Source organism: Calidris pugnax, unplaced genomic scaffold (assembly GCF_001431845.1).
Source record: "Calidris pugnax isolate Ruff unplaced genomic scaffold, ASM143184v1 scaffold46, whole genome shotgun sequence".
NCBI classification, from domain to species: domain Eukaryota; kingdom Metazoa; phylum Chordata; class Aves; order Charadriiformes; family Scolopacidae; genus Calidris; species Calidris pugnax.
The window spans coordinates 449,019-469,261 of NW_015090769.1; the positions used below are offsets into that span (position 1 = coordinate 449,019).

The 20,243-nt window shown below is 48.0% G+C and overlaps 1 protein-coding gene across 1 annotated transcript in view; it reads right to left on the bottom strand.

The window, feature by feature from the left end:
- Positions 1 to 307: 307 nt before the first annotated feature.
- Positions 308 to 20,243, bottom strand: part of SLC25A42 (solute carrier family 25 member 42) — a 20,225-nt gene continuing 289 nt past the window's right edge. The window contains exons 2-8 of the mRNA XM_014938447.1: positions 11,590 to 11,712; positions 10,444 to 10,555; positions 8,121 to 8,146; positions 7,133 to 7,299; positions 6,364 to 6,480; positions 5,713 to 5,864; positions 308 to 5,306 (exon numbers count right to left, since the gene is read on the bottom strand). Of these exons, the coding sequence (XP_014793933.1) occupies positions 4,981 to 5,306; positions 5,713 to 5,864; positions 6,364 to 6,480; positions 7,133 to 7,299; positions 8,121 to 8,146; positions 10,444 to 10,555; positions 11,590 to 11,673 (984 nt within the window). The 5' untranslated portion in view covers positions 11,674 to 11,712 and the 3' untranslated portion in view covers positions 308 to 4,980. The remainder of the gene's footprint in view (positions 5,307 to 5,712; positions 5,865 to 6,363; positions 6,481 to 7,132; positions 7,300 to 8,120; positions 8,147 to 10,443; positions 10,556 to 11,589; positions 11,713 to 20,243) is intronic.

The following is a 20,243-nucleotide window of genomic DNA, read 5'->3' on the forward strand; positions in this document are numbered from 1 at the left end:
CCCCGTCCCACACCGCCGCGCTGGGGACGGGGACAACGCAGACCCCCTCTGGGGCAACCACAGGGGTTTTTGAACCCACCTCCAGAGCTGCTTCCCTTCTCCCAACCTCCACGCAGAGCCCCAAAAGCACCCACCCGTGCACTTCGTAGGGTGCTCCACGCACAGGAGACCCACATGGTTGAGGGCACAGTCACCCCCAGACACCCCCCGTCATGTCCAATCCCTCCATAAACCCACCCAGACGTGCCAGACCCCTCTTCTCTCACGAGCAAGGCACAGCAGGAGACACCCCGGGAGAGCCTGCAAAGTCAATTAATAGGTTTTTTATTAAATATACATCCTCTCTTGGCACAAATCTTAAAATATATAAACATTATATAACAAAGTGTCTTCACTGCAATAAAATAGAACTCCAGATCCAAGAAAAAGCGGTCCAAAAATGACACACGGACGGACACGCACACGTGGATGGTGAGGACACGTCTGGACAAAAAGGCATTTAACAGTGTTTGTGCTAATAAATGCATAGACCACACAGGCAGTGAGCGGGGCCGGGGGGGAAACCCTGCGTCACACGGCGTTTAGGGGGCAGACAGGGGGGGGTAGCGGGAGGAATCAGCCCCTACAATATCAAAAAACAACAAAAAAAAGGCTGTTTTGTAGGAAGGCCACCTCCTCCTCCAGCCCAGTCCAGGTCGGGAGGGTGCAGAACCTGTGCCCTGGCTCTTTTAGAGCCCAGGGACCCAAGTCAGGCACTGGGGGAACACCATGGGATGCATCCCACCGCGTCTCCTCCTCCTCCTGCCTGCCCGGGATGGGCTCCAGACTCACTCGGGTTTGCCACAACCCTTCTGCTCAAAGTTTCCTTCCACGCCTCACCTGCTGTTGGTGTTAGAAAGACACCAGAAGGGTGAAGATGACAGTGCTCGAGTCCTCCTACGCGGAAGGCGGGGAGAAGTTAACCAAAGTACCGCTATTTTTTCCACAGAAGCCATGAAACTGCTTTCAGAGAGCTTCCATGGAGTACCAAAGCTGCACCACACGACCCACCCCATGGCTTTGGGTGACCCCAGAAGGCTGTGACTCCCCTCCTGACCCTTCCACCATGGTCCTGCCAACCACCAACCGGCTCTCGGGCGGCTCTGCCTCCCCAAGGAACAGGCAGAAGGTCTGCACGGGGCATGCAGGGCAAGGGGGTCTGCAAGAAGCCACCTCAGGTCCCACCTCTCACATAGTCAAGTTCCCCAACCAACCCTGGGACCCCCCCACCCCAAGAAGGATGAGCTCCCCCCGAGCGAGCGGGCATCACCTGGAGGTACCAAAAGAGGAAAGGACAAAAAGCAGCAGCATTTCACAGCCTGTGAAGGAAAAGTGCCAGGAGAAGCAAAGGCTCTGGGCTGGACAAGGGGTTCAAGAACCTTTCAAAAGAAAAAAAGAACCTTTTGCCCCATCACCTGGTGCCTTTAACTTCTTGCCCCCCCATATAAGCATCCCTGCTGGCGAGTGGGAAGCCTATTTGGGATGTTTGGGCATCACTACCGAAGCTGCAATTTTAATCATTGTTATCATTTTTGGATGCGTTTCATTGGACCTGATTTTCTCCAAGTGCTAGTGCGGGACTAAAGGTGCAGGAGTGGGGAGGGAGCAGACAAGAAGAAAGAAAAAAAAAAGCACAAATTAATGTTTGGAGGCAACGTATCAAGGAACAGTGAGAAACACGACTTGAAAAATAAAAGCAAGGAATTGGAGAAGAGGAAAATGAAAAATGGGGGAATTTGGGGTAGGAAATAAGTTCTAAAGAAAAGAAGGAGTAGAGAATATTCCTGTTAGACTCAGCTCCCTTCTCAGAGCTAAAGGCAACGGTCCTCCTTGGCCAGCACATGGGCACCCCCCCTTCCCAAATCCGCATGCCCAAAACTCCTCGGGCACTCATTCCAGGCAGCAGAGAGACCTGGAACGCGCCTCAATTCATGCAAGGATTAAGAGAAGGGAAGAGAACATTCTGTTTCTCCTTTTCTACATTCAAATCAGAGAAGGAAGGGGAGGAAAAAAAAACAAAAAAAGAAAAAGCGCTATTTAAACCAACCCAAAGCAGCAACACACAGTTACTCTGAACACTTCTGCCCAGGAAACAAAAGCACCAAAAACCATTACAGGCTGAATTCAAAGATCTGTCTCTGAACAAACACTCAGCCTGCAAAACTTGGAAAGAAACCCCACATGTTTGGCTAAAATACCATTGAATTCAAATCAGGTGCAGCTGCTAATTAAGGACCAACTTCCCCAAGCCCAAGGCTTCCAGGTCTGGCTGTGCTTCAGGTCTCGTTTCTCAGCACAGGGTCCCCAGGCTCCAGATGAGCTGCCAGGTGGGTGATGCCACCAGAAGCCCCCTCCTCCACAGGCTTTCCCCTCAGTTTAACACACCAACGACACTCCTGATGAGGCAGAAGGTGCTCTGCCCTCCCATTCAGTCCCAAACAAGAGCCTACTCATCCAGTGTAAATCCTTTCTCAGCCCAGGACCCAGGAGGAACGAAGCCACCTCTGATGCCGCGAGGGTTCAGCGATGCTCTGCATCTCCTAAGACAAGGTCCCACCATGCGGCAGAGCAAAGGAGCCCACTCTGCCTTGGATGCCTCAGCTTCCTCTCCTTCTTCATGCAGAACCCATGGGCTGTGCAGAAAGGACCACGTTTTGAACCCAGCAGCCTCCAAGCAGAGAGAGGTGGTGGCACGGATTGATTGTACAGACACACGGACACGCACCTACACCCAGACATCTCCTGACTCCTGTGGGAGGGTGCAACTACCTTAGTATTTCCTCACTGGGCCAGGCAAGATAAAGGCAAGAGCAGAAGTAATGGGCTTCTCCATTGGAGAAAAGAAATCAAGAGCTCTTGCAAAGGACTAAACAAAATTCCACCCAACCCAAGCCAACAGCCGATCCTCCTCCATTAGCAACGGGAGCAAAAACCACGCGGAATTCATGGCTATCATCTCTAAAGGCTCTTAAAACACCACCACACCTAACGTGTCCTTAATTACAAGGTCAATCAGTGCCTGCAGTCAAGTTTCGCAATGGAAATCATGATTTGTGGGCTCGGAGGCAGAAATCACCGAGGTTAATTCCCCGCCCATCCACAACCATTACAGTCTGATGGATCCCAGGTGTTCCAGGCTAATACTTTTCCACCTCCACCCCATGGAAGTGTGGGTGCTCAGTTCCTAGGGAAATATTTGGCATTAGAAGCAGGTTATGCTCCAAAGAACAAGTGCAAAGACAGAAGAAAGGAGAAAGCTATTTCTACCAATTGTGCAATCACCTCCGTTCCCATTAACGAAGCCGCGACACAAGGCTCAAACTACAACAGCTAAAATACACCAGAGAAGGGCAGCTTTATACGCCTTATTTTTCTTGTACCCACTGCAGACTGTACCCACTGCAGACTGTATCAGCTGGAAAGGGATTTTTAATCTTGGTTTATGTAATCTGATTCTCGGAGAAGTCTCAAGTTTGCTCTGACCTCTCTCGCGCTCCAAATTTAATACAGGAACGGAACATAAAACAAAACCAACCCCCCAGATCTCCATTTCCCTGCAGGTGGATTTGAAATAGAAGCTCCAAAAGCCCCGTTCATTTTCAAACTGCAACTGGAAATGCTTGGCACTAGATATAATTTCTGAAGGGTCAACTACTGGCTGTGGAGCCCATTCTCCCAAGGACCCAGCTGGTCCAGAAGAATTCCAGGAATAAAAGGGAGTGGGTTGAGATGGGGAGTCATGAATGGAGGTGACACAACCTACACAGCAGGCACCAAAAGACAGAGAGGTTGTTTGGAAGCAGGGCCAGCAGCTCCAGTCCTGGCCATGTTCATCAGGGAAATCCCAGGGGTATCTCAGAGACATTTGTTCTTAAGCGGCAACAATAATACTGAAGGACAAAACTGCTTAAGTTTTAAGTATGTAACACTTCCTTTTCTAGTGATTCTACACCACAGCCTGCCCAAAGCCCTCAGAAAACACTGCCTTTGAGAGCGTGAGGACAACAACGGAAGGGTTTGGGTGGCCCAAAAGGGCTACTGCAGCTCGACTAGATCCAGTTTGTGAACCCAGGCACAGCCCCAGCTCAACACCACCGACAACAAACAGGAGAATTTGATTTACAAAACCACTCGGAACTCTCCTCCCCTGCTGTCTACAGTCTTTGGTAAATCTCAGAGGGACACGGAGCAAGGGGTATTTTATGCAACTCAACCCTGAAAAAAAAAATGAGAAGAAGATTTGAAAAAGGGCAGCATTTCCAAGGACAACTCAACTCCCAATTCACATTCAACTTCCAGACCAAAAGAAGTGGCCCGGACCTGTTAAACCCTGCAGTGTCCTGTTTCCTGGAGACTGATGCTCCCAGGTCAGAGGAATCTGGAATTCCCTCCAGACTAACTGGAATATTGCACTCGGCAGACTGCCTCCAGCTCCCACGGGGTCAGGAACTCAGAACTGCCCACCAGGAGCAGCAGTCGCTTCCCAAATTCCAAGGGGTTCATTCCAACAGCACCGAGGCCTCTCCTTCCTCATCCACCTCATCCTCATCTGCCCACAGGAGCCCAGGAGAGGAGCCAGAAGCAGCAGCAGCACGTTTTTGTTTGAGAGGCTCCGCTCCTGGTATCAAAGAGTAACCCAAAAGGGTGAGGCAGCGACTTGGGAGGACTCAGTTCTGCAGAACTGTGGGGAGAATTTTCTTTAGGAGAGGGTTAGTTTCAGGTCGAGGTTTCCAAATAATTCAGAGGCTCATTAAAAAGTAAAACAAAAAAAAAAATAATCCACCAACAACAGGAAAAAAAAAAATAAAACAAACAACCCACAAACAAGAAAGGTAAGTTCTGGGCTGCAGGAGAGCAGGGACAAAGTGAGGGAACGTTAGCATTGCTCTTTTCTACACGTGTTGGACTTTTCCCCAAGCGAGGGCCGCGGGGATTAAGCTACTACCTTTCAACATTAGTGCTGTGCTGTAATTTACGGAGAAGGATCTGCGTCAGGTCAAAGGTGGTGAAGCTTATTCCCACTGCAATGGGACCTTTGACCCAGTTCATGCTGAGTCCTTTGTACAAGCCCCGGATTAGTCCCTCTTCTCTTATAATCTCTTGCATGGTGAGAAGGATGGAACTGTACGTGTGTCCCATAACCCCCGCCGTCTGCATCCGTCGGCGAACCACATCCAGGGGGTAAGAGGCCGACTGCCCGATCAAACCAGCGCAGGCACCAAACAAAAGCCTCTCCGGAGGGGATGGCTGGGATTTCCCACTGTGATCTGGGAAAGAGAAAGCAGGCAGAGTGGAGAAAGCTTCTTGGAATAAACACACGATTAAGGTCAAGTGGGCTGAGAGCCAGAGAGGGCTGAGTGCCAGGGCTCCTGAGATTTTTGTTCCCCCCCACTTGGTTGTTGGCTGACTTGGTGTGGAACCAAGTCCTTCTGCACCCAGGGCTTGCACCTTCTCGCTCCTCTGCAAGACAGAAACACTGTTTTTCCTGCTGCCTGCCTTCTTCAGAGTCTGGAATCGGAGAGAGGGAGGCACAAGGCATCCTCCACACACACACACAACTGTGCAAGTGGCTTCCAGGCCAGGAAAAGGACTCACACCCCTCAATTCAAACATCCCAAGTTGGCCAAAAGCCTTTTCACCATTTTGTTTCAAAACAAACCAAGTTGCCTTTACCTGCATGCAGTTTCTTCAGCGTCTCGTAGGTGAAGAAGCTAAGCCCAGCATACGGAATCACTCCAAGGATGGTGGGTGTAAACCCCCTGTACAAAGTCTTCAGGCCTTCCTCGCGGGATATTCGGATGAAGACATGAACAATATTGCTGTACCTGGCACGTGGACACAGAAAAATCAAACCTGCTCTGGTTAGTGACTGCACACACCAGGAATATTTCCAACGGGGCTTTCTGAAGGATCAATGATTAATTAATTCGGCTCTGAGCTCATCAAACAGCTCAGGAGGGATTTCAGAAGCCTGTCTGCAAATGGAGAAGCCAGTGACCGGCTCTCCTAGAGCCCTATCATGACATGCCATCCTGTCTGTCAGATCTCTCCCAGAGATGTGGTGCCAACTGCCCTCCCAAAGAACCAACAAACCAGGTTTTTTACTCACGAGGTCTTTCTATATCGATCTCCTTCCAGCCCCGGGACTAACCAGGGCTCTGGTGATTTAATCAGCGCTCAGACCCCAATGGTAAGAGGTTTATTCCACCAAAGGCTCCGAGCAAGAAGTGACCCAGAAAACGGGGAATAAAAGTCATCTGACCTTAAAAAGAAAGTTCTGCCGTTTGTTGGCGGTGCTTGTACTTGCTTTCGTTAGGCACTTACATCTCCTTCGGCGTGACAGCCATTCGGGCACGGACCATATCCAAGGGGTAGGTTAACATGGCAGCCGTTGTGCCTGCCAGAGAGCCAGCAATGAATCGAGGAAAGGGTGTCAGCGCTCTAAAGTAAGGTGAGAGAAGAGACCAAACACATCACCTGGAGATGGAAATGCTACGTGGCTTTTGAGCACGGCTCTAGTCTACCTCCTACCGAATCCCTTCCCTGCCTGGGTCCTGAGGAGCTGGGTGTGGGGGGGTTGGAGCAGCTGTGGTTTGCCACAGCCATTCAATACAGAGGCTCAGAGGAAATCTCTGTTGAGGGCAACAAGCCTGACTCGGGGTGTCTCAGACACTATGTGCCCAAGAGTGAGAAGCTCAGGCCACAGGGAACAGCACAAGGCTGGATCTCGTTGCTTCTCCTGCAAAGCACAGCTCTTTGTTTTGCCTGCCCACTCTCAGCACAGGGAACTTGATGATCTTTAAGGTCCCTTCCAACTCTAACCATTCTCTGATTTTCTAACTCAATGTCTAGGCCACTTCTTGCTCACGCCTCTAGAAGACAGGGTCTTCTCCCCACAAAGATCTCCCCTGTGCAAGCCTAGAAGCCCAGCCCTTTGCTTAGACCCCTCGCACAGCCTGTTCTGCAAAGAAAGAGCTTTCGGCTCGGGGGGGTCTGCCCAGAGCAGAGGAACCTGCTCCCTCCCTACGACCTACTGGTCCCACCAACTTCTCCAGCCTCCTCCACCAGGCTCAAAAGCCACGCTGCCTCTTACTTTCCCTGGAAGCCGTAGTAACTCCCCAGGAGCTGCTTGTACTCCTCGTGGGCGCAGAACTGGATGGCGGCGTAAGGGATGACGCGGACCATGGTGGCCGAGTTGCCCCTCCAGAGACTCCAGAAGCCTTCGTTGAGGTAGGTGCGATAAATCAGCCTGTAGGCTTCCTGCAGGCAAGGGATCAGAGGTCAGGCGGGGAGATCACGATAAGAGGGACTCCAAACAATGGAAGGGGGGGAAAAGGTGACCCTACAGCTTAACCTCACCAAACCCTCCCTTCCCACCCCAGCCCTGACAGCAGCTGTTTGTGCTCGAAACCCCGACTCCGGAATAAAACAATTAAAACCTCTTCTCCGGAGAGTCTGAATCAGACACATTAGAGCTAAAAGGAACCCGAGTCAGAAAAACTGAGTTCTGCATTCAAGGCATCTTCATTTTCCCCCCCCGAGGGCAAGGCACGGGGCCGGATTGCTGTTTGCACAAACCGTTTCCCAACCCAAATTAATCTTCTTAGTACAAGACAGAAACATTTGGATTACAGATATTAGCACAGCACACGCAGAACAGCTGTAATGCACATGCAACAGGACATTCAGCAAGCCAGGGCAGCAAGCAGCTCCCAAATTCCCATCTCCTACAGGCTCTGGAACAACTCCAGTGATGGTTGAGGGGAAAGAAAACCACCAGAGAAGGTCTAATAAAACAAAGCCCTGAGTTGTCATCTCACAGGTAGGGTCTGGAGCATAAAGCAGGGCTGAACCCCTCAGTGCCATGTTCATAAAAACATGAACATTAAAGAGCACTGTCCTAAGGAATATTATAAATGAGACTGTTTTTCAGTCTTTCCCTCCATGCTCTGTCACTGCGAGTGCTGCTCATCAAACCCAAGCAAGGAAGTTAAACAAACACAAAGAAAAGGTGCTGTTAGGGCTATTACTACCATTAATCAAACCCTTCAGGTCAACAGGAGACAGACACATCACCTCACCTTGGCAGAAAATCTTTTTGAAGACACTAAAAAGAAAAAAATGAGCGTTAGGCCTTGCAGTACATTTAGAGGGATCAAATAAACCATACAGGCATTTTATCTAAGGGATAAAAATAGAAGCAGAAGAATTAATGCAAGAGAAAATAGAGATTCTTTCTAATAGGTAAACGCTCCCAAATTCTCTTTAGCATCTAAGTTCATTTTTCCACCTACTCTGTTGTGCTTTGGGCCTCAAACCAGGACATACTGTTACGAAAACGCTCAGTTTCCGGCACAGTTCTTACTTTCAAGCGCTAAAAATAAACGAATAAATAAAAAATAAATTAAAAAACAAATAAATGCAAAACTGCACCGACCGCTTCAGTCGAGCGTTTCCAGGCGCAGGTTCCAGCCTAACGCCGCACGCAGCACCGACGGGGCTGCTTAGTGAGGCTCCACGCAAGGCTGGTTTCAGCCCAGCAAAACTCCAAATGAACACTCGAGTTTCTTTCCTTGCCTCCATTCAAACTGACAGCATCTCTTTAACTGTGTCATCCAGCAGGCATTTGGAAACGAGATTTATTTGGCATACGGCAGCTCTGTTTTGTAACACTCCTCCAGCAGGAAGGCAACCCAGGCTAAAACCCCAACAGCAACACTAATGAAACGTGGTTCCAATTAAGTGTCTATTGCAGTTTCTTGCTAACTCCTTTGAGACTTGTAACCTCTCGAGTGTATCAAACAATCACATGCAAATACATTTTCACCACGTTGCTCCTTTATGCAATTCAACACTTTCTTTTTTTTTTTTTTTACTTCGTGTTTTTAATAAAGAAAAACACCTCAATAACCAATTGCAGCTGGAATGGAGAAGAGCTCTTTTCCCTTTTCCCACAGGGAAATTCTCCAGTTTCTAGTTCAAGGGACAAACTTCCCAGCTTGTGTGACCCAAAGACGCTTTCCCTCCTTCACAGATGCAGAAGAGGCCCCACAGTAAGAACCTTCAGGAGATGTTTTTACCAAGGAGACCAAGAAATCCATTAGATACTAAGAAACTGGTCAAAACAGGGAAGCTTTAAACACATCCTCTGCAGCGAGTCTAACGGGCCAAACCAAACAGGTCTTTTTATAAACGTAGGCCTGTACAAACGAGAGGTGATTTATACAGACAGCTGTTGACTCACCCCGGCCCCGCCGTTTCCATCTCACCTCTGATCCTGACATTTCCAACCTCAGATGAACCCGCGGGGTTTGTTCTGGGGAGAAAGCACGGCACGTACGCAGCGCTGCGCGAGCCAGCCCCCTGATCCCCGCGGCTTCACCTCCCTCATCCCCTGCCCCGCCACCCCGGGCCTCAGCCCCTGCTATATTCAGAATGAAAAAATCACGTCAAATCAAAGTCAATTCAAAATTAAATCCCATCCAGGGATTAGATTAAACCCACCCAATTCATTTAATCTGGGATGTCGACCAGATTTAAAATTCTTGGCCTCACCAAATGTCCACTGTATTAACCGCCCGCGCTCTGTCCCTCGGGACGATGAATGCAGCTGGAATGAGGGAACCCAACAGAGCCCACGATGGGGCTGATTCCCAAAATCCCACTAAACGGCTGAGAATTTTCCATTCCAATTAGCTGACTTTCATTTCCAGCGACATACCTCCCGGGTTCCAGAAAGGGCTCTGCAACACAAAGCTGGGGACGCCAACTTCCACCCCTCTCCCAGGACGTCTCATCATTAACATCATTAACTCAAAAATAACAACAGTTCAGCTGCAAAATAAGGCAACTCGGAGTAGAAAAGACTGTGCACATTTCAGCAGGCACAGCCTAGCAAGAAACTCAAACAGCTCAATGACCTCCCTCCAGCATCACCACATCTCATGTTGTTCCTTTCCTTTCCCTGGCTTATTTCTCCCTCTGAACAGACACAGAAGCCCAGAGCTACCAACCAAAACGCTGCCTTTACAGTGTTTATTTACTCTGCAACCCAAAAGTGTCCCTTATGTCACAGAATACGTGGCACCAGCCACAGGCATTGTCCCCAGCCAGCAATACGTGCATCCCCATTGCCCTGAAATGGCAAAACTCTTGCTGAGGACCATCAGCCCTGGATCCAGCAGCAGGGGCCCGATGCAGAGCTGATTGACACCTGCAATAATGCTACCCAGAATCAAACAATAAGGGTTTTTAGACTCAATTCACCACCACGTTGTCACTGTTCTGTCCACATCCCACCAGGTCTCTGCGGACCGAAGGAGGACAAAGCAGGAGAAAGGAGAGGCTGGTTTGGATTCTGCTAACAATAAAGAAGAGCTTTTTGCAAAAGCCAACGGGACTCACCTTGAAACATGATTTTTGTCCTGTCCAGCGGAGCTACTGCAGTTTTAGCAACAGCACCAGCCAACGCACCAGACATCAGGGAGTTGAGGACTTTCTTCTGCTCCTGGTTATCCTGCAACAAAGCATTTTTCAGTATGACACAGTCAAGCCTAAGAAGAAGTTGTGATATTTTACCTTCACTGCAGAATTTACCCCCTCTCAAAGACTTGGGTCAAAATTCAAAATTTCAAGCACAATAAATTCCTGCTCAGATCACAAAGGACAAAGATTAGATTTGTCTGCCAAGATCTGCCACCTCTTACATGTACTGTTTTCTCCCAGTTAAGATTTCTGAAAGCTAAGCCACTGCCCCCTCATGATTTAGCCATGTACAGAAGGGAAGTTTCTCTCTCGTCCTTCCAGTAACACACAAGCCCTATTTCCACATCGTTCCCAGGATCCTAAGAATGAAATGAGACAGGTTGCCTATTATGATAAATGGAATGGGAGTGTTTTTGTTATTGACATCCCTGCCACAGCTCATATTTATAAAGCAGTGATGCTCTCGTAAGACACGAACAGAAAGGAAGTAAATGACTCGAAATCTAACACCATGAAGGCTACGGATTGAAAGACAAGTCAAGGCAAGGCTTAAGAATGTTAACTTTTGATATGCTCTGCGTTTTCATGGAACAGAGGAGTTAACATTTTTCTTTTTGCAGAACGTTTCACGGCTAAAAAGTTAATTTTTATTACCAAAATACGTGCTTCAGTTCAATTTTCCCCTCCGGTCCCTGCCTGTTTGGTGCTGAACGCGAGGGCAGCCATGCAAAGGCAGCACTGCCTGAACTTCAGCCTGAGTTTTGGTCTGAATCAGACCAAGGTTCAGCACCTCCTTCCAGGGCTTCTTGCAGGAGCAGGGAGAGCAAGACTGGTGGCTCTGGTCCAGCTCTGCCATTAAAGGCAGAAGAGACATAACCCTGAAGGCAGCCGGCAGCCCTGCCTGCCTCTCAGCCTGGTCCCAGCAGCTGGAACTCCTTGGTTGTCCTCAGAGGAACTAAAAGCTACACGTTCTGTGGCTTCTACACACCCTGCAGCTCCTCCAGGACTGAGAGCTCCTCTCTCAAACCCACCACACGTGGGTTCCCAACGACCTCCTGCCCTTACCTCTGACGGGAGGTGGGTTGACGTAACCGGCTCCACATCCTGCCCTTTGAAATCCACTGGACCTTCTCTCACACCATTACCCATACCAGTCACACTTACAAGTGGGCAGAAGAGCTACGGCTCCTAAATGGAAAACAACGAAGCAAGAATTAGTGTCAAAAGCAGGAAATACGCTGGTAATAAAAAAATTTATACAGGAAGGAAGAACCACCTACTTCCAGGGCCATTGTCAGTAGGAAAAACCCCATCCCAGGCTCCCACCTGAGGAGCATTTCCAGGATCCTAGTGCCATTTCCTTCCTAAACGTTGCAAGTGTACGTGTAGGGGGGTACTTTGATGTGATTTTTACATAGCACCAATCATATTCACTCTCTCCAGCCCACGAGGATCTCGGCTGCAAGTTACAACATCAAAATCTCCACAGTTTCTAGAGAGAAGAGTCAGAACCTGCCCTGTCCTCTCCCATCGCTTACAGGGAGGGTTTTGTTTCCTACTCATCCCGGACTGCTGAGCATCCAGATACCGGAGAAGGCGTGGAGAAATTTAAAACCCAGCCCTGCAAAAGGGAAAAAAATAGTCCCAGCAGTAAGTCCCAAAAGGCTGCCATGAGCAATTGGAGGTTATTTTAGGAAAGAGATGGATCCAATGCCTCACACGTGCCATAAAGGCTATTTTGGTGAGGCCGGCCATTTGACCGAGCAGCACATCAGTGATTTCAGAACTCCCTTTTTTCACAGTTGCCACGTACACGTGTGTTTGTAGCCAGTGAATCAGTTTGCACAGATGTTTTTTTGCTGTGATCCAGGCTCTCACTTGCCTCATGAAAGGCAAGGTCAGTCCAACCTCAGCTGCAGGGTATAAATGCAGAGTTAACGCTTTAAATAGCAGTTATCACTGTAGCATCCAAGTTTTAATATTTCTGGTTTTCAGGATGCAATTATTTCATCCTTAAACATGGAGGAATGAAACCTAAAGTCTGAAAAACTTGAGTTGGCTCAGAAAGGTGGACCCTCCGAGCTCTCAATCCATTCACAAGCAGAGTGTGTAGCTACAAAGATGGGTTTTCTAAGCAACGAGCCAGCTCCAATCAGCCCACCTTTCTTTTGTTACCTTCCTTTGTGCAAATTAGTAAATCTGCATTCCCCAACTGCTCCCCAGCTCTGCCCCAGCCTTCCCACATCTCCAGCAAGTTCCACCACCTCTGCCCTGCTCTGACACCCAGGACACCTCAGGCACAACAGCCTGCTGACGCTGAAAGGCCGTCTTAAGACTATTTTTTCCCCCCCCTTTTTAACAACCGCTAGATATTATATGCTTGTCAGCACCTTTCATACTTGCTGACCTATTATTTTTTTCCCCCCCAACATCACTCTCATAAATTAGTGCCAGGCTTCACTTCCCAGCCCCCTCGGAGGCGGCAGAGATGGAGGGGAAGGTGGAGGCAGCTCAGCCGCGGCGGTACCGGTGCGTGACCAATTTGGGATGACGAAGCCCTGCGTGACCCACGCTCTGCCCACAGCAGGACAAACCCACCCAGGGACCTTTCACTCCAAGCATCACATCACTAAAGCTTTGGGAAGCCACCTCTCCAGGTGTTTGTAACTCCCAAGGGTGCTTTTCCCCCGATCGAGGAGATGGCAAGATGTTGCTCGGAGAGGAATAACTTGAGATCTTAATGGAAAAGAACAACTGATAGTCCAAAGCACGACATAAAAACCATCAACTCGGAAAGTTCTGCCACAGAAACTTGGTCACATCACACCGTGTGAACAAAAACTCCCGCACGGATCAAGACCAAAGGTGATTCATAACACTATAAAGTCATTAAATTACTTTCAAGAACACAGCCCATTGATTACTTCTAATTACTCTCTGTAAACTCTGTAATAAATACTCTCCGTTACTTCTAATAACTCTCTGTAGTTACTTCCTTATCTCCCGTTCCTTGAAAATCTACCCTAAAACAATGCCTTTCAGCAAAAGCATGAAGGAAATCACAGGTGGGGGTATCATCCCCGGCTATCTCAAATAAAGAAATGTAGGTCACAATCTCAGATTCATCTCTACCAAAAATAAGCCCACAAAAATAGCAACGATGCCAAAGAGCTCAGGAATGCCATATGCAACTTTTATTTTAAAACACGATTTGGGAAGGCGATTGAGAAAGAGATGACTAACAGGAAATGTTAAAAACAAACCCAATGTTATTAAACCTGGACGTATCTCAGAACATGCACGTGCATAACGATGGCATCCATTTCCTCAACAATATTTACTTTGATCCTGTTCAGAGATGATATTCTATTATTTTTAGTGGCCAATGCCCCGATCTTGCAAACACCTGTCTATATCCTTAATTTTATAGATTAAAACTGCCTGCATTCTCTATATAAATATAGGCCCTCCGCTTGCAGAGGTTTACATGTAAAACCAGCATTTATTATTGATTTTTATTCGCATTTGCCCTCTACAAAGCAATGCAGCTTGATTTCATTTTGGAGCTGGGCCGGGTTCTGATGAAGGGGGGGAGAGTTATTCCCTGAATTATGAGCAACAACACACATTGGAGCTGCCGAGAGCAAAGCTTGGCTTTAAACTTTCAGCGTGAATTCCTAGTGCCTGCCCATTAGAAGCCAGAAATTATTTTTGCACAGGCAGCAATCGGGCTCGCTCATCAATTAATCCACTCAAACCCAACCCCGGGAGCAGCTGGATATTTTTTAAATCCTCGTATTTTGTGTAGCCCCATCCACAGTCACTACTTACGTCTACAAAGCCACAGGAAACAAGGGAAAAAAAAATAGCTGGGGATTAGATTTATTTTTTTATAACACACTTCTGTGTTATTTATACTGTAGTTACAGGGGTCCCTGTCACACGTCTGGGTGCAGGCTCCTCAGCACCACACGCTGCAGAGCAAACCCTTCCCCTCGGAGAATGTATCACCAGAAAGGAAAACGGCTGGGGAAGGCGAGTTCAAAAGTTAAAGAGGTTTAATGAGTAACATACGCTGTGCTTTTAACAACAAAATTCATGGGAGTTTACTGAAAGGACAAAGCACTTACGCGGGTATCCAGTTTCAAGTCCATCAGAAAACACTGCCTGCAACCGAGCCGTGCTAATTGGCGGGCCCAGATTAACGATTATTGATGGGGCTAGGAATCAGGGAAGCTCAGATTCTGGTGTTTTAAACAAAATGATGACCTGAGCTGTGGAGCTCTGTTTTGTGACACTGCTCTGGGCCCCGGGACCCTCTCTGGGTGTTTTAGAAACCTCAGAACCATCTCTGTGCCAAAACAAGTCCCATTCCCCACGTACAGGGAGACGCAGGGGATACACATTAAAAACCAGAGCATTGTTAGTCGTCCCTTCCCCTCCTCCCGGCTCTCTCCAGCGGCACTTAATGAATACCTGAGCAAGTTCAATCAAGCTGTCAAATTGACTCTCTGACAACCCAGACATTCTGCTTTTCTTGGCGGTGATTTTGATTAAAAGGACAGGCCAGACAGACCCGAGTTATTCCGATGATAAAAGCAACCCAGTAGGAAGGATGGCTTACAGGCAGGTGCCAGTTCATCGCCCAAAGCGGGTTGGGGTGGGGGGGGATGTTGAGAGAAAAAACAGCTCTGTCTGTCCAAGATGCTCCTGAAGCCAACCACGATACTGCATTTCAGCTCTTTCATTTGAACATATTCTAAATGACTCAGCTTTACAATAATTAGTTCCTTGGCAGAAGAGCCAATGAGTTTCAGAGACCAGCATCACAACGAAGAAATAAGCACAAACTCTCCGGTTAGGGGCATGTACAAAAAAAATCATGTGCTAAAGTAAAAGCTTGCAGGTCATTATGCAGTAGGTTTAGATTGAACATTAGGAAAGAATTTTTCACCGAAAGAGTGATAGGGCATTGGAACAGGCTGCCCAGGGAGGGGGTGGAGTCCCCATCCCTGGCTGTGTTTAAGGGCCGTTTAGATGCAGTGCTGAGGGACATGGTGTAGGGGAGGACTTTGTAGAGTAGGGGAGATGGTTGGACTCGATGATCCCAAGGGTCTCTTCCAACCTAGACCATTCTATGATTCTATGATCTCAAAATTGAACCTTATTTAAAAGTTTGACTTCGCATCATTACGGCCCAAACTGCCTGAAATTCCTCCTTTATGTATTTTACCAGCCTGGGACACGCTTTCCACGAGCAGATCAACACCACCAACTTCCAGGAGCTGCAGGAAGGAGACGACGTGCAGTTTGCACAAAAATCAGCACCAGTGGAGGCAGAAATTGGGAATCCCACTGCACATCCTCTCCAGGCTTCACCAACTCCCCAACCACTCCCATTCTGCCAACACCCGGGCAGAACCCAAACTACCTGTTCATAGAAAAATACCTTTAGTACAAAAGCAGAGCCAGGCATTAGAGTTTTGGTGTTACTACAGGGTCAGAAAGCAGGAGGAGCCCGGGCATCCCGCCCAGGGACCAGCTCGCAACGCCTGGCTACTGAAAAACATGTTTGTCTGCTCTTCTCGGGTGGAATTTAGACCTGTCACAAACAGCACCAAGATTTCCCAAAGAACATCATCTCTCCAGCAGGAACAGCAGATCCACCGCAAAGCAAACAGCCAGCACCATCAGCTATCGGGACCCAAGGGCAGGGATTTGCTCAGAAATATTTGCTTTTTCCTCGAACAACCCCGGCAGAAATTACAAAAGTCGTTCAGGGCGACTCGGTCCTGCCACCCACTTCCCTCTAATCGTTACCCAAACGAGGAGACAAAACAAGGTGGATACAGAATCTTCGAAGACTATTTTTTTTTATTCAACAATCGGGTGTTGTGTTCAGCACCTGCCACGCTTGCTGTCACACCAACGTGGGTGAAGCCACAGTTCACCTCTGGGGCAGAACGTCAATTTAATTCAGGTGAAGTCACTCACAGAACTCCATTCAGACACACCAGCTTCCTCGTTACTCAACAGCTACCCAGCTCCTAATTCTTTTCTTTTTATTATGTTGTTAACATCACTAATGAAAGCCTATAATTAAATTAGAGGGGAAAAAAAAAAAAGAAAAGAAAACCAAGAGAGTTCCAGCAGAAATTTTCACACGTTTCCCAGGCAGGCTGAAGTTAAACAGCACCCAGGGAAGTTGCTCAATTAGGTTTCCTTCAATTGTTAAACCGAGCAATTGAGCCTGACAGAGAGAGAGACGTGGTAAGAGCCGAGATTAGTGCAGCCTTAAATTCACCCTTAGAGCAAAAGCATCACAGAAAAAAAAAAAGAAAAAGGACTGAAACACTCAGAAGAGGGGGATGAGCTATAACTAGACAGCCCCTTGAGGTCCATCTTTGCCTTCCAGTTTGATTAAGCCATTAAAAATCAAAACCAGATATGCCCCGCAGACTCAACTCTCTTCAGTCACATTCATCTTCCAGCCGCGTACAAATCCGATCCCAAAACATCAGCTATGAATAGTCCATTGCATTTCTTCCTTCAAAGGTCGGCACAGAAACCCTTAGTGTGATTTGAAGGAATCATTGACAAAAAGACTCACTAAATTACAATATCTGGAAGAGTTTAATTTATTTTTTTTTAACATGCTTTCTTAGCTCCAAAGCACAAAACAAATGCTCCTCCTGCCTCCCTCGGCCAGATGTAAGGCAAGCCTGCCAATAAAACCAAGGATAAAGATACAAATTCTCTGCGTGGTTTTAGATTATCTGACTTGAGTTAAAGCCAGTTGCTGGACACCCAGAAGTGGTTAAATGCAACCCCCTGCTTGCAGAGCCAAATGCATTATTCAGGAGCCCAAGACTGAGCGTGGAAGGAAGGCACGAGCCTCCAACAGAGGAAAATCTTGGCAAGGGGAAAAAAAAAACCAAAACAAAACACACTGCTTTTTCATTCTCCAGTTGCTAAAAGGAGAGTGTTGCTGGGAACACCTCAATTCTGCTGTCCACAGCCAGAAACAGAGGACTGGTTCTTATCTGCAAGACAGATAAGGGCTTTATCTGCACAAGGGGACGGGGTGACAGGGACCTGCTGCTGCACCCACCCTGTGTGTCAGCCAGGGATTGCCTTCCTTTGGGAACAGGAGGCAGGAAAACAGCCAAATAACCAACCACACACACACACAACTCCGAGCATCCTCCCAGCTTGAAGACTCCTCTCCAAAATGATTTCTCAAGGGTAACGTCATAAAGAAATGACAATAAAATACGATATAGGATCTCTGGGTCAGCAGGCTCCTGCAGGCCCATGCAAAGACAAGCTTTTCCATCAGGGGATCCTCGATGCAGTCACCTGAAGGTCACCACGGGCACACACGACGTCCCAAGGTGACACATCCCACCACAGATGTAATTTTTTGAGTACAGATTATCTGGAATCCAGGCAACCCCCCGTCAACACACGAGCAATCTTTGCCAGGAACTATTTCAACACAATAACGGATAATTACGATCTCTGCTCTAAAACCCCAGCAGTTTAAATTGCCTAGGAAAAACAAGAATTAAAAAAAAGGGAAATAAAGAACTAAAATCTTCACAAGAATAATAATTTAAAAAAAGGGAAATAAAGAACTAAAATCTTCTATCATTAAGCAGAAGGACCCCCACGGGTGCCACACAGGTGTCATTTCCTAACGGCAAAGCTTTCCATGGAGTCACACAAGACAGGGAGTTACCCACCCCACTGTCTATCATTAAGCAGAAGGACCCCCACGGGTGCCACACAGGTGTCATTTCCTAACAGCAAAGCTTTCCACATTTTAAGGAGACACACAAGACAGGGAGTTACCCACCCCACTGTCGTACTCACTCCAAATCGTCCAAAAATTAAGGCAAAGTTAAACATCAGCTCTGTTTAACCCAAGCTCCGCAGACTCCAATTAAGTTTGATTACCTTACAGTAACTGGAGCCCAGCAGCGTGCCACAGACACAACTTCATCCTTAGTGGATTTAAGGCAAAACCAGAGAGGAAAGAGCTCCTCCAACACTCCTTTATTTCGTGACCCGGAGTAACCGCTGGCATTTCAGCTCACCTTTCTGCACAACACAAAAAGGAACCTCCCAGAAAGACTTAGATATCACCTGGAAAACAGAGAAGAGCGCTGCCGTGTGAAGTATTGGTATTGATTTCACATAAGGAAGGTAGGAACCTGAATGCACCTTCCTGCAATTAGCGGCAAAATTACTAGAAGAAAATTATTCCTGGTTCCTGAGCTTTCTTCGAACGACAAACCTGTCGGACCTGTACCAAGCCCATCTGCTTCAGCTTCACCGGGTAACTACACACTCCAGGCTGCCTTCCTGCTCACCTTACGTTTTATTTAACCTCTCGAAGCAAAGTTTAAGCCGGCAGATAATACCTGAGACACGCAGCGGGGACTGCCCGAGTCGGTCCACAAGCTGCAGGTCCAGCAAAAAGCCAGGACTTGCAGCTCCCAACTTGCAGCGTTGGGTTAATCAAGGGCTCAAACTCCCCCGCCTGAAGCAACCACCAGGGCCAGAGGGTTCCTCTTGAAATCCAACCCCAAGGACAGTCCCGGTCCCTGCTCCACAGCAGCTCTCCTCAAGATTCACGGGTGCTAAACTATCACCTCGATTTGCTGGGGGAAAGAAAAATAAGCGTTGAGTATCCCACATCCCACAGGAGGATGTGGAAATGCTCAGAATTACCTAGAATCCAGCCCTGGTGTTTTAGACACCCAATCCCAAGATTATTTTTAAATCCATTCACCCACAGGTTGTTGGTATGATTATACCAACCCCCTGCTACCCTGATTACACACTGTCTCTTCCCTCAGCTGTTTTCCAACACCCACAGACACCTCTCCTGTTCCTTTACACACACACCCTTCTCCCAAACTAGAGTCATGAAAAAAACCCACAGAGTGTTTTCAAAACACCCTAAAAATTCATCAAACCACAGAAAAACATCGCAAGGAGCACACAACCTCCAGAAAAAGCTCGGCAGTTAATGCAACTGAGAAGGATAAGAACCCAACACCACAAAAAAAATAAAATAAAAGAGAGCCAAAGTGAGGGCTGGCTCCAAACTCGATGCAGTTTGTGGAATTAACAGCCACGAGGAAAAACACCCTGAACAAACGCCAAGACATCTTCAGCCCCTCCAGACTTCAGGGGGTGCAGGTTTAGGGTCAACGAGGCACCGGCAGCACCCAGAGCCTGGGGTACAGCCAGTCCCACAGAGCAGGGAGGGTGGAACAGCATTTATTAACCCTGCACAATCGCTTCCAGCGGCCTTTTTACCTTACAATTTAAACCCCAATCCAAGGCGCAGCTGGGAAGCCCCCCCTGCTCTGCAACTTTGGGCTTAAAAGCGGGGAAGAGAAGAAGAAGACACGGAGAGAGCTGCATTTCACGTCTCCCCCACCCTCTGGTAGCTTATCCCTTGGGAGAGAAAACACACGCCGGCCTTATTGGTGGGTTGACATCGACTTAAAAAGCAAAACAAAATAAATAAAACCACATCCAAGCCCACACCTGGAGACAAGCACTGGCCTGAGCCCAATTTTGATCAAGGCTTGGAAGGGAAGAGGAGCCTGAGGTGACACCCGCCTCACACCTGAGAAGGGGGACAGGGGGGAGAGGGACAGCAGGCAGGGGATGGGCAGGGGGGGCAATGGGACAGGCTGGCA